This window comes from Motacilla alba, chromosome 3, assembly GCF_015832195.1.
Source record: "Motacilla alba alba isolate MOTALB_02 chromosome 3, Motacilla_alba_V1.0_pri, whole genome shotgun sequence".
NCBI lineage: Eukaryota > Metazoa > Chordata > Aves > Passeriformes > Motacillidae > Motacilla > Motacilla alba.
The window spans coordinates 93,077,503-93,091,787 of record NC_052018.1 but is presented as its reverse complement, the minus strand read 5'-3'; the positions used below and the strand labels follow the sequence as shown (position 1 = coordinate 93,091,787).

At 37.5% G+C, this 14,285-nt stretch overlaps 1 protein-coding gene across 2 annotated transcripts in view; it reads left to right on the top strand.

Annotated features, from left to right (window-relative positions):
- Nucleotides 1-14,285, top strand: part of USH2A (usherin) — a 374,988-nt gene that overhangs the window by 268,155 nt on the left and 92,548 nt on the right. For both annotated transcript variants that reach the window (XM_038134130.1, XM_038134129.1), the window contains exons 48-49: nt 5,156-5,354; nt 13,514-13,682. In XM_038134130.1, coding sequence (XP_037990058.1) covers nt 5,156-5,354; nt 13,514-13,682 — 368 coding nt within the window. The remainder of the gene's footprint in view (nt 1-5,155; nt 5,355-13,513; nt 13,683-14,285) is intronic.

Sequence of the window (14,285 nt, the reverse complement as noted above, 5' to 3'; positions counted from 1 at the left end):
GAACTACCGATCGATTGCCCGGACATGTCTGGCCATGGCCTACATGTGCCCTGGGTAGTTCATTTATTTGCCACGGTGGATTTGCTAGAGTGGAATTTAATCAATAGCTAATTCATTAATTCTGGTCCTCGAGTATGTAGGGATTGTGCAGTATAAAAATGACTGGCTGGCTTCATCTTTGATTGAAATATGACAAACACTACAGCTGACAGCCTTGGCAGGTGCTGGGCTGAATATGAATTTTGCTTGTTTATCCTCCATAAAAAAAAAAGGCTTGGGCAAAAAAAACCACCAGTTTGTGTGGACAAGAGGAAATTTTAATACTTATCTGTCATCAGAGAGCGAAAAAAGGCATTTCTAGAGTATAGGCTCATGGGATACCTGAGATATAATAAAGCCTGGGCAGTTTATTGTCTTTAATTGGAATCATGACTTTTTTTCTCTTCTGAATCAGTTTGGGGGGCTGTATTATTGATGAGAATGCTGTAGGATAATGTCTTTGTGGCATTCACAAATAATTGTTTTAAAATTTGCCTCAAGGTGCTACATGACAGAAATTATAATTTCACTCACCAACTTAGAAGTCTTCCAGATAGCAGCTCCATCCACACTGTTCTAATGAAGGTTATACCACCAGAGCCATTATAAATACCTTACGTTTCCACCCCTTACACTTAAATAACTCAGCTTCAGGCTGAAACTTGGCACAGAGAGTCACAGTTCTGATACGATTATTTTATAATGCCAAACTTCAAATAGAAAACAGTGTGGCACCCAATCCTGGAGTCCTAAGTCAAGTTCTGCTTTGCTGTGTTTTTTGCCTGCATTTAGGGTTTTTTGGGGGGAGAGGTTGCATCGACCATGTTTAGGTAAAAACAAATGCCACTGAAATCAGATACACTTTTGTTTTGTTTTGTTTTTAATTAGGACCTCAAGGTTTGACTCTGTAGACAAGTATTGTATTTTATTGCACAATTTTGAAAGCTTTCTGAGTAATGAATGCTTGTGGATACTGACTGAAAATTTGGGGAGTGGATTTAATTCTCCTGGTGTTGGAAAGAAATTCTTTCCACTTTAAAACATTCTGTTTCTTTCTCTTTTTCCTTGTAGTACGGCAGTTCTGTTGTATGCCTAATTCAAAGGTTGATGGTTCAGAAAAAGTATGGCCAAATCTAGGGAAAATCCTTCACAGGTTTTTGAAGAGAGGCCCCTTTAAGGATCTTGCAGGGAACCAGAAAGCCTGGACAGGGTGTAATGGAAAGCTCAAAGAAGATAAGGCCATAGGAGAAAAGTTGGGTGAATCCTTTGGCTTGGTGTTCAGTGTCATGGAACTTTGGAAGGTTACTATATCTGTTGCTGTTTGTGGGTGAATGAGGAGGAGAATTATTTCAAATGAACATGCTAGGGAAAAAGATTTTTAAAAAATGGACAAAACAAAAATGGATAAATGGAAAAAATTGATAAAACATAGCAACAAATTCTTGAGATTGTGGAATTTGCTCATGAGTTCTAAAGGAAATCAAATGTGAAAGTGTGAAACTGCTGTGCCATGTTAAAAAGCCTTTAAATTGGTCTCATTGCTGGACAAATGGAAGGTAAGAAAATGTAGTGCAGATTTCAGCAAGGAAATATTGGTAACTAAAGACCAGGGAGTCTGATTTTCCGTACTGGGAAAATGGTCAGAGAGCCAGAAGAACCCGATCGCTCTCCCTACTCTAGTCATGGGGAACATGAAGCACTGAAAGATTTCTCCAGGAAGTTTGTAGCAACAGCAGAGGCGTGATGCCATTTATCAGAGTGTCTGGACTGTGTCATACTGCCTTCTCTAATTATGTCAGCCCTGCATCCACCATGCAGCAGGTACTTAACTCCTGTGCAATAGTGCTGCAGCATTTGCTCAGTGTGTGTGATCTCCTGGTGAGAGAAATATTTTACCCACTAGTCATTAATAATAGCAGTGTCCCCTATCTTAAGACTGTCAGGTGAATCTTGTGGTTTTTTGGTTTTTTTACTTCCAGCTCCTAAAAAGTAAAGTCATTAAATCTTTGATTTTTTGAATTTAACTCCTGCATGAGATGAGACTAATGGAACATTGACTATCAAGATTCTGAAGTGAAGACTTCATATATCTTAAAACGTCATTGTTAAACCTTTACTACTGTATTGAGAAAAAAAAAATAAAATCAGGAGTCCTTTTCTGCCTTATGGGCACTTGGAGCTGGTGATGAAGCAGGGAAACCCCAGAAGTTTATTTCCAAAGTCTGTTTTATCAAAATACATCTGAAGCATTATCAAAATTAAAAAATACTGTTATTTTTCATGCATTAAAAAAAAGTTCTACCTGAAAATGTCAAAAATAATGGTCTTTACATTTTTGAGCCAAATGATTTTACTTTGCTCTCCTTCACAAAAGCAAATTGTTCTTTATCTCCTGAAAGTGCTTTCTTGGACTTGTAGTCTGAAGCAGATTGTTTCTGTGAACCTGGCTAGGCTGCCTTGCCTGTGTCAGTATTTTCACCTCAGTGACAGCAGTGGGACTCATCCAGCATAGGAACTTCCATAAATGGCAGACAATTGGAGTGTTCTGTGGGCAGACAAGGGTTATTATACCCCACCTCTGTGGTGTTGCATGTTTTTTGTCTATGCCTACAATTTGTGAGTCTGCTTTTGCAGGTCAGGCAGTGGGCGCTTCCCAGGGTAGGCACAGCTCCAGTGTATTCCACAGAGAGTGACTGGGTAGGATGAGAGGACCGGCAGGCTCTGTCCCCATGTTCCTGCAGCTGTGTCAGATGCACCACACACGACACAGCTGCCTGCACACTAAAGCGTCCATCGTGTCCCAATAAATCTGCACCTGCTCAAGAAGATTTTCAGCTCAGCCTTCAGATGGGGAATGTCAAAAACCTCTGCAGTACCATGAAAACCCTGCTGTTATTTTTTAAACTGAGCTGTGCACTGCTCTTGCTGTGTTGCCACAATTTGCCATGGGTGGCAAGCATCAGAAGGTGTAGACATAACTGAGACACCCATAAAATTTTGAAAGAGTCTGCTTGTCTATGAGCCTGTTCTGGAAGGTCATGCTGAGCTTTACCTCATTGGCACTGGTCAGTGAATTCCCATTCCACACAATTTCCTTGTTCAGCTGCAGTTTTTCTTTATATCAGGCTATGTCCACTCCAGTTGTGTATCTGTCAAATAATAATAAAGTGATTTCTTGTTAAAGGAAGGAAATACATACTGAGCTCTGCAGAAAAGGCAAAATGTTTAAATCATTGTGTTAATTCTTGGGCCTAATTTTAAATTATATTTGAGAGAAATATGACTTGAAAAATTGTAAAACACTGGCACAATTCTCCGAAAATATACTCATGAGGATCTGAATGAAACTTGCAGAAAGCAAATCATTCAAAATTAAGACTGGGAATGCTTTCTTTGCTCCTGTGATCTATTCTGTGCAAAGACCAGGAGAGAGTTACAATGGCATTTATTGAGGTTAAAGTACTGCCCTTCTTTTCCTTTTCTTTTTACGTTTATTTCCTGAAGTTTATACAATATATTTTCCTGTTTTTCTGTTTTTAAGTGTAACACTATTTAAATGTGGATGAGTGCATTTGTGTATGTGTTCATATGTATGTGGTAGAATAGGTAGAGAATACAAAATACTAATGGATGGAATATGGAATTAAATCTATGATTCAGATGAAGACCTTGAAATGACAGTGGCAATTCTACAAGCCACTTGTGAATTTGTTCCCTCACAGGTGACATTAATTCCTGGTCTGCAAAGCCTTATTGCAGTGTGCATTCCTCTGTTTATACCTCAAGCAAGTGAAATAATAGTTCACTTATTTTTATTCTGTTAAGATGTCAAAGTTTATCTCAGCAGCTGCTGTATCACTGTACATTTTCACTTTAAATTAATGCTAATTTCTGATGTCACTGGCATTCTGACAGTGACTATGTAACTGGGACATGGAGATTAAAAAGAGGTTCTTGGAGCCTAACTATGCTATGTTGTCAGCCCTCCTATTGATCTACATGTAGCATTGGGATCTCCTTCTCTCTGCCCAAAGAGTCACAGTGAAAGGAATTTTTGTCTTATGCAAGACTCCACAGTGATTATACAAGAATTGAAGTGTTCATTTGAAATATCAGTGGAAAAATTGTATTTTTGTTTCAAATGTCCCTTTTCTTTTTTTTTTTTTATTATTTTATTTTATCATAGTCCTGAGTGAGTTTTTTGAGGAAATATCTACACATTTTTAGTAGTGATAGTCATGCTACAGCTGAGCATGATTTAATAGCCCTTAAGAGATTTTGTTCCTGAAACTGATGATGATCTGATAATCAAACCTGGAATCAGCTACATGATTTTGTTTTACAAAATCTTTGCAGGCTGCTGCATTGATACTTTTGCATTTAGTCAGAAGTCTTGAGTCTTAGTAGTGATAAACACTTCCATTTCTTACTTTCAATTTAATGTCAGTCAAAAGATTTAAGTACAGAAAGGAACTAGTGCTTACTGATGCTGTAGTAAGTTTTAATTCTACACTGAAGAATACATCTCAAAGCAACATCCTTTTCTTTTCTTTTCTTTTCTTTTCTTTTCTTTTCTTTTCTTTTCTTTTCTTTTCTTTTCTTTTCTTTTCTTTTCTTTTCTTTTCTTTTCTTTTCTTTTCTTTTCTTTTCTTTTCTTTTCTTTTCTTTTCTTTTTTTTTTTTTTTTTAAAACAAGGGAAAGGCAAGATTATGACAAGCCTGTTCTAAGTGATGGCTGAGCACAGTGTGAGTAAGCTGCACTGGCAAAGGCACAGAGGGAAAGGAGTTATGAAATGAAAAGAGTAAAATGCTAGATAGTTTATTACACATAAGTTTCCAGAAGTGGGAAGGAGATGTCATTTAAACAGCAACATTTAAGGACTTTGGTTGTGTGTGTGATTAGTTTTCATGGAGTATTAGCAGATACTGATGCTTTTTAGAAACTTTCAGACTTTTGATCTATGGAATTTGTTATACAGAATTACATTTTAGAAACTTCAAAATGTTTCACTCCATGTGAATTAGTGTATAAAGGAACTGCTAATCATTTAATGTAAGTAGCTACAGAGCCATAAATGCATCCAAAAGTTGAACAGATATTGATTTTCTTATTGCAGATCCCTTCAAATCAACTGGGCATCGCCAGGACAGCCAAATGGCATTATCCTGGGATATGAACTCCTACGTAAAGCGTGGCAGAAGTGTACTTCATTGAAAACTCCAAAGAGTAGCAAAAGTAATAGAATGTGCATCTCATTAGAGTGTAAAAAGGATGAAAATATCTGTGGAGAAGTGTGTTATCATCCAGAGTCGGAGGTAATTCTATATTCTTAAGTTACTTATATAATAAAAACCAATATTTTTAGGAAGAGGTGTGTACACCAAACCTCTAGTTATCAGAGAAAAGGAAGTGGAGGGTTCTGCTTTTTTAAATACTTTAAAATCAAGACTCTGATAGATATCTTGAAGCTCTTTAAAATCAGCTAAGGATATTTGAGCTCACTACAAGGACAGCTGTGCGTGAGTCAGCTGATGACAAGTGATTCTCTTAAGTCTTCGTTTGTTGACCTTATTTTTTCCTTTTAAGAGAAATTAATTGGTAGGCATTTATGAATGTGTTCATTAACACTTTGGTTTGGTGCAGTGTTGAAGCGAATCCCCAAATTGTTTTCATTTATAACATGCTGGTTAAGGGTAGAAGTAAGTTTAACATATGGAAATTGAATTCCTTGCACAGGAAGCCAAGCCAGAACCTGTGTTTCAAAAACCCTTCAAATATGTTGCTAGTCTGGATGTTGCTAGTCTTTAGTTTCCCAACCACTGCAAGGACCACCTCACTTCACAAAATCAAACTTCTGAAGTTTCTTCCCTTCAGAAATCTTTGCTTCATGTATAAAGTGCACATGTTCATCCCAAGAATTCAGGCTGTATAAGTGTTCCCAAGTAAATTATACAAGCCATGGATAATGAAGTTTGAGGAGTGTCACCTCTTGAGTCCACAAACGCAGTCCCATTGTGGCAAATTCCATGGTGGATACACATAGATCTCAGTATGTATTTTTGCATCTTACTTGGGCCAGTTGGCACAAAACTGGGAGGAGCTGTTGACTCTTCCAAAGGCAGAAAGGCCCTGCAGAGAGACCTCAACAAATTAGGAGAGATGGGCAACCACCTACCTTATGAAGTTTAACAAGGGAGAGGGCTGGATTCTGTACCTGGGACAGGGCAACCCCTGTAAATACATGGTAGTTCATATGGCTCTTTTAGCATAAAGTCATTGCACTTGACCACTGAAAGGCGGCAGGGAATTTCTAGGTGCATGCAGAATTTGAAAAATGCTGGCAAACCTATAAAGTTTCTCTTTATAAAGTGTGAGGAGGTATTCCTCAGATCCTGCGTGGCAAATGGTGGTTATTATTAACATAGTTTGCTGGATTTTTTTCTTCCCCCTCTTAAGTTATTCCTTGGTTAAATGCTTAATAACCAGATTCTTCAGTAGACAAAATCTACTTAGATTCAGCTATAAGGGGGTAACTGTTACATGACAATGATGAGCAACTCTGAATGAGATCTATTGTGATTTGTCAGAGGCATTTTTAAATTATGGCTATTTTCAGGTTAATCTTAATATGAGTTCCTGTTTAGGAGTAGGATCAATAGCATAGCAGGAGTCTGTAATGGTTTTTATTGACAAATGAGGTAGAAAGCTCTTAGTTTGAAAGTAAGATTTAATGTCATGAAATGGTATCTCTATTTGTCAAAGACATCATCATGTGTTCTGTGACTAAAGCAAACAGTATGTATTCACAAGATTCCCTGTCAGACAAGACAGTAATTAAGGGAGTGAGTTATTTGAGGTGTTCAAATCAAAATATAAATTATTCCAGCCATTATGGCTTTAGCTTTTGAATTCCCTTGAAATTCCTACTATATTAAATATAGGTATTTCTGAAATCTTGCATGAGAATTATGGGCAGCCCTTTTTTCTAAAAGGTAAAATTATTTATTTCAGGTTTCTGGCAGGTAGACTTTTACTACATCTTGGCATGTGCATGAATTAAATTTGTATTAAATTAGTTTTAGAAGTTTTTCTCTTCATTTTTATTTTTTCAGTCTTCGTACATTTATGGTAACTTTGAGCTTGAAGAGTGTTCATTTATTTTTATAGCTTCCTGGCTTTCTAATTTTTTCTGATTCATTTTGCATTATGTTGTTCTAATGGTCTCTCTGTATTCTCCAAGACTATGGTTAGGATTAGGTGCTATTTGTTAAGGAATGGATATATAATAAATGACTGGATAGTCTGCAGGAAACTGAAGCACTCATACATAAAATGACATGGGGGTAATTTTTGTAGGTGAGTTGATTAAAATTCTCCTCCCAGTGCTTTGTCTGGTTTGCTACATGTATCTACACTAGCTATCCAAAATGTCTCTTAGAGACATCTACAGAGCTCTTAGTGCCTTTTGTGCTTTTTAAACTCAAGTCTGTGATAGGGACAACATAAGACAGTGGCAACCCTCTCTCATATTTTTATAGAACTCACTGTCAGGCTTTATGCTGGTGTTTGTGGTCCTTGGATTTGACAGTCTGCTGGACAGAAGTGAGAGGCAACAGTGGATGAGCATGCTTTTGTTCCAAAAGCTTCTTATCCCAGTGCCAGATGCACTTCATAGAACCACAGAATGGTTTGGGTTGGAAGGGATTTTAAAGATCATCTTGTTCCAACCCCCTGCCATGGGCAGGCACACCTTCCACTATACCAGGTTGCTTAAAGTCCATTCCAACCTCAACTATTCACCACCATACATTGTACTGCCAAATGTGAAGAGATGCTACTGAGAATTAAATGCTGAGCAGCTTTAGTAATATTCAGATCCAGAATAATAAACAAGTTTTTTGGTAATAGACTGGTCAACAAAAGCAGGCAGTTGTATAGAAATAAATGTGGAGCTCTCACTTTTCCTTGAGTCACTTATTGCACCTTCTTTTACAAGACAAAATCTGGATCTAATTTCCCTCTTACAATTTCCTTGAAATAATGAGTATAAAGTGATGGAAAACCAGGCCTTTTGTGTAAAACTATTTTGAGATATGTCTATGGTTATTTATTAATCTTTCCTTATGGATTACATTTGGCATCATCAGCTTGCTATTGTAAGGCACTGCAGAAAAAGAAGGATTTGTTATGATTCAGCTACATAAGAGATCACCAAAATTTAATCCACTCCAGTAAAAGAAATACCAGGGTGTATTGTCAGTGTGCAGCAGAGTGGGATGCGGGAACTCTTGATCCAACACTGCCTGAGCTGGGTCCAGCCAAGTGGTGCAGCTCTGTGAGAAAGGCAGTGGGGAGCAGCCCGGCTGGCAGGCTGCACTGCTGTGTGTGTTCTGCACTTGGGACCCAGGTTAGAGCCTCTGCTTGGGGCTGTGCTCTGCAAATAAACCAACTCGCTTTGAGCCATCTGGGGAATCTCTAAAAGGGCAAGTGACCTTTTCACTACAAGGGACATGTGTCATGCACATTCATGGGCACATGCACTGATATTAAGCCCAGTGAAAACCAAACATTCGTCCCATCCTAAATGATTTTTGCATCAGATCCCTACTTCTTCTTTCTAGTTGTTATCCAGTTTTCTGCTTCAATGTTAGGATTGTTTATTATTTTAACTAAAGCTAACACATTGTTGTTCCTAGTATCCTTCCCTTGTGTTTAATCAGAATTGCATGGATTTATTCCTTGAACACAGAAAGAATTTAGAAATATTTTTGTATGTGTATTTTTGCAGAAGAACTGAGAATACACTCTGTTGTTGAATTTTGTCCAGTGCCAGGAGGGTCCCTGTGTCATGTGGACCTTTTACAATGACAAACTGCTGCTTGAGTATTCCCAAGTTGCCAAAATTGTCAGTCTTTCTCTAGATGTTTTCAGTAAGATGTGATCCATAACGCTACCCGCATGTGAAGTCTCATGATCATGAGGTTTGCAGAAGTACTTCAGTTAACAAGGGAGTGTTGCCTGAGTTTCACCCATCAGGCAGCATTATCTCAGTATCAATAGGAAAGGCGTTCCTCTGTTAACCATGGAGCTACCAAACTGCATCTGTTTTTACTGACACCCTGAGGTGAACTCTGAAAATAAGGAGACAGGTACAGTAAAAATGTAATTAAAGGAGTGGCATAAGGGCTAATTATTTCTGCTTCCTTTGCATCGTGAGTCTGAACATCAGTGGTTAAAAGGGTCCTGACTGAAGGCACAGGTTTAGCACATTTTATTTTCAAGTGCAACAAGCTGTATAAATCTGTAGTTAATGAACTAATCAAACAAAACTGACATTAGTAGGAAGTACAGGTTTACCCCTTTACTATTGTAATTAATGTGCCATTTATTAAAAACACCAGCAGGACTCTTTTTTAAGGACAGGAAGAGTAAAACAGTGGCCTGATAGCCAGCTTCAAAAGCTGTCACCAATGAAACATAACACATCATGACACTGGTGAAGGCTATTCCATCAATATTAATGCAAAAATTTAGTATTAATGTTAGCAATATTGTGCAAATTCTTTTCAAGTTCTTTCAGGCTTAGAGAACCTTTAAAAATATTACAATTCTTGTTATAACACACCTGAAAGACATGAAATAAAACTAATTTTAGGAAAATAATATATAGTGATTTGTAAGAGAATAACAATAATTTCTGCTCATGGATTTTAGATCTAAGTCTGTATCAATTACCAAAAGAGAACAACAGTTTGAGAAATGAAATGCCTGAGTATACTTAGCTGAAAAGGGTGTCTGTATAGATTCAGAGATAATTTAAGTTAAAAAAAAAAAAAAGAATGAGCCTTGCTAATTTAAAGTATTCCCTCTCACATGAGAACATGATGGGTCAATCATTACTCTGGTGTTTGCTCCGCAGGCAGAAATTTTTAATGAACTCCTGTAGCTAATAGGAATTCCTGAGAGTGTTTTGTGAATTGCTATTTCACAAAGTGGCCCTGGCAGCAAGCGTTTGACAAGAAGGATAAACATGGCTGCCTAGCACATCTGTTTATTTGAGTAAATCAGTCTTAGCTCAACTGGCATGTGTCCATAAGGCCAGATAATATCCTTCAGCAAAGTCTTCAGTAAGCAGAGGGATCAGGGATGACACAATTGTAATTAAAAGAGAGTTGCTTAGATGAGTTTGGAGTATTTTTAAAAATTGTTACAATATTGTGTAATCCTGGCTGCCAGGTTTGATATCTAGTACTCTGTGCTAGTGTCATGGCTGACTGGGCCTTTCTCAGGCATCATAATAAGCCTTCCTTTGTGCCCAACCCTTCCCTGTCCCTGTGCTCCTGCATCACAGTCCCTCTGTGTGTTTGGGTGGGAAGAGAATGACAGGATTGATTTGTGAGTTACTTTGTGAAGTTACTGATATTTTTAAGGGCTTCCGTGACAGATAAGGATGAACATCTTGTATCATCTCCGTGGATAGTAAAGATCTTCTGATTACCAAGTGTCTGTTGAGCATTCAACCTCTTTACAAGGGTGAAATCTCCAACCTGCTGAAAATGCTGGTGGCACCATATTTGTTCACTCCAGGTCTTCCGCTTCCATGTACAGGATAACACCATCCAGTTGGGGCTGTCGCATTTAGATGTAAGAAGATGAGCTCATAATAACCTTTTCCCACTGTAACTTTCAATCCATCTGCTTTTCTTCTTTTTCTGTGATGCAATTTGAGCATTACTTGAGTGGTTTTGGGTTTTTCTATGGATTGATAATGCAGAATCCTTGGGCTCCCTATCGATGCAAATAGAGACTATCTCTAGAGGACTGCCAAAAAAAGTGTTCTTTAACAATTTACAGCTGACTGCAGAGGATGTTATGAAAAGACATAATGATAGCACTGACTGTATCAGTTGGTAATGCCAAATGAGAGTCTGAATATGTTCTAGAACTGACTGGGCCCCTTTGGAAACTGTCCATAGGTTGTTGAGAAATACTGAGGATCTTATGTATTTTTAACAAGAGAAAGTATCTGCTGAAACTTTTGTAACACATCTGGATGTACAGCTGGGGATTTTGTGTGGGAATTGAGGAGGAAAAGGAGATACAACAACAACAACAACAACAACAACAACAACAACAACAATAATAATAATAATAATAATAATAATAATAATAATAATAATAATAATGCAATCTTACAAGCAGTGTTTCAAACTGAATGCTGCAGAGTTAGTACTAAAATGGCCCTCCCGGTGTTGGTTTGAAATATGCAGAGCAGCCCTTTCTACAGAGGATTCACAAGGCAAGAGGCATTTCTTAAAACTGGAAGCATCTCATGGAAAGTAAAATGGATGCTCAAGCATTTGAGCCAGGATGAAGCCAAAGATTTCCAGCTTTCTTTATCTGAAAGGTGGAAAGACTGTGTTCAGGTGAAATTTGAGTGGTGGCCATCAGTAAAAAGAATGAAAAATGGGATGACAAATCGATGAAAAGAAGAGGTGGTATTGGGCCAGACAGATCAGAGAGGGAGAGACCAGACAATCCCAAGGGGCACAAATTGGGACCAAGAATGCCCAAGAAACATGTATTTGGCCTCCTTTCATGCAGGCAGGTACTGAATTTCTGGCTGCTGTCTCAAGCTCAGGTTGCAGTAAAATGGACAGGACAGAGGGCATTTTTACAAATGTCAAGGACCTTTGCTAAAGGTGACCTATTCTGAACAAAGTGGCCCAATAAGACTTGGGTTTGCGTTTTTAAGAATGCTTTTAGCCACTTGGAAATACAGAGAGACCGGGTAAACTTTCAGATTTCTTTGGAGCCAATTGTAAATTAAGAAAAACTCAGCCTGGAGTGCATGCCAGTCATTGCAAAATATCCAAAAGCTAGGAAGCAGAGAAGAATTCTAAAGCAGAGTTTTATTTGACATCTTAGCTAATGATCTCGAAGAAATAACAGTAGGTTAATGAAATTCATAGATTGGGTTATATTACCAGTGACAAAGTGGACAGCAAAATAATATCATAGTGCCTACAGAGATCCAAAATTACTGAAAATTATGAAATTCAGCTACATTGGTAGTCTAAAACAGATGCTGAAGGAGAAAGTGCATTGGGAAAGCAGAAAACAGTGTCACAATTCAAAGCATATAAAGTTATAAAACCTAAAACTATAATGGGGAAACAAGAACCTCCTTTGTCCTACCTGATGTTAATTGTAAGTTACCTGTTGTTTGTGTATTGTAAATTGTAACTTTAGAACCTAACCTAATACTCCCAAGAGTCATGGAATAATGGGCATTCAAAAGTGAACAAAATAAAGCATCATCCTTCTGAAGTCAAAGAGAGTTTACAACATCAGAAAACCAATATTTTTGTTTGTATTAATTTTTATTAACATTATAATTGTAGTACAAAAGAGATGCCCTGAGCCTATTAATATACATTTCTAAAAGTTTTTTTCTCAAGTAATAATTAAAGTACCTAGGTAAACAAAAGATCCTTCAGAGGAACACTTTTTTTCTTTGTTGCTAAGCTAACCTGATTTAGGACATGGTAAAAGTCAGTAGTGGAAGAGGTCCATTTTAAAAGAAAATAAAGGAGGAACTCTGCTCTAACATCTCTACTCTCCTGCCAACTCCGTTTCATGTCTAGCTGGAAGAAGCTGATAAAAGTTGCACTGGCCATAGGTTCCAAGTTTACCATTTTTATTGTTATTCTACTGACTGTGCTGTATGCTTTGCTGGGTATTCTTTGTGCCACTCCACTGACACAGGAGTAAGTGTACAAATAAATATTTGATTGTTCAAGCATATAATTTTCTCGACAGCACCTAGAAAGAAGTCCACAGTTAAAAGGCCTTTTCAAAATTCATTTCCATATAAATTTTATTCTGAAAAAAAAAAAGTCCTTATATAAATACTGTTCTCTTGAGATCACATTGTCTGAAGAACTATGGTCATAACTAAGTGATCATGTACTATAAGAAGATAATTCCACTTATTTTTCTGTGGAAGAAAACCCAAAAGCTCATATGGGGAAGTACTGTTTTTTAGTTGTAAGGGTTTAATCATAAATAAAAAAATATAAACAAGAATTGGGAAGAAAAAAAGGGTCAGGTGATGGTAGACTAAATCCACATTGCAATCTACTCCACACTGAGAGACTCAAACAGCCTGCAAGGCATATGAAGATGATTCATATTAATGGACTATTTTATTAAGGTGCAGTATGGATGAAGGCCACAGAATAGCAGCATTCTGTCAGATACACAGTAGTTTATTGAAGTCTGATAATGCTGGAGGGCACAGAATTTTAGCCAAGTTACATTTTATTTGACTGCAGTCCTATTAGTGTCTGCACCAGGATACATGTTTTCATATACGTTGCTTTGCCAGACAACACATTATGTTTTGTTTAACAGATACTGCCTTCTTACTGATCTTTTTTTCTCTTTTTTTTTTTTTTTTTACTACTTCTAGATATGTTGTAATGGGATTCTGCATGATAATAAACCTGGCTTCCACTGCTGTGAGGACAAGTACATTCCATTTATTCTTAATTCACCAGGGGTTTGCTGTGGTGGGCAGATACATGCTGTGCAACCGAAACATCAGTGCTGTGGTGGCTATTACACCAGAGTTTTAGTAGGTAAGAGACAACGCCTTTCCACTGCTTGAATGAAACAAAACAGCAAAGTTGATGTATTAGTTAAACCAAGGACAATGAAAACAGTAAATGTGAGATTTATCAAGATATATAGATGTCTTCAAGACTTGTGCTCAGTGTAAAGGAAATTGCATTCACTTTGCCTTCTAAACACAGTACACTCTGTTTGTACAAGAAAGGCTTAATTGATGAAACCTGGTGATTGGGTCATTTCCCGGAGAACTAATTTATGCCAAACTATACTTAATTGCAGTAAGTGCTGCATAATGGGGAGGGCAGCTCTCCTTAATAAGAACACCATCAGGCAATTTAGTGGTGAAGTTTAGTTCTCTGCTTGACTTGACCCCACATGATTTTCCATAGCTGTTTCTGTTGTAGAACAATTGTTAGCCTTTGGTGTTGATATTCTGGATGACATCATTTCTACTTGTTTCTACATTGTCTACTCTTTGTTTCTGCTAATGTTACACATCAAAGAATACCTCCCATGTGAATTAACTTTGATGGTAATTTATCTTTTTCTTATTCTCCGAGCAGTTTGGGAAGTTTGCCAAAACTGTGCTTCTGCGTTACTGTCCAGAGTTT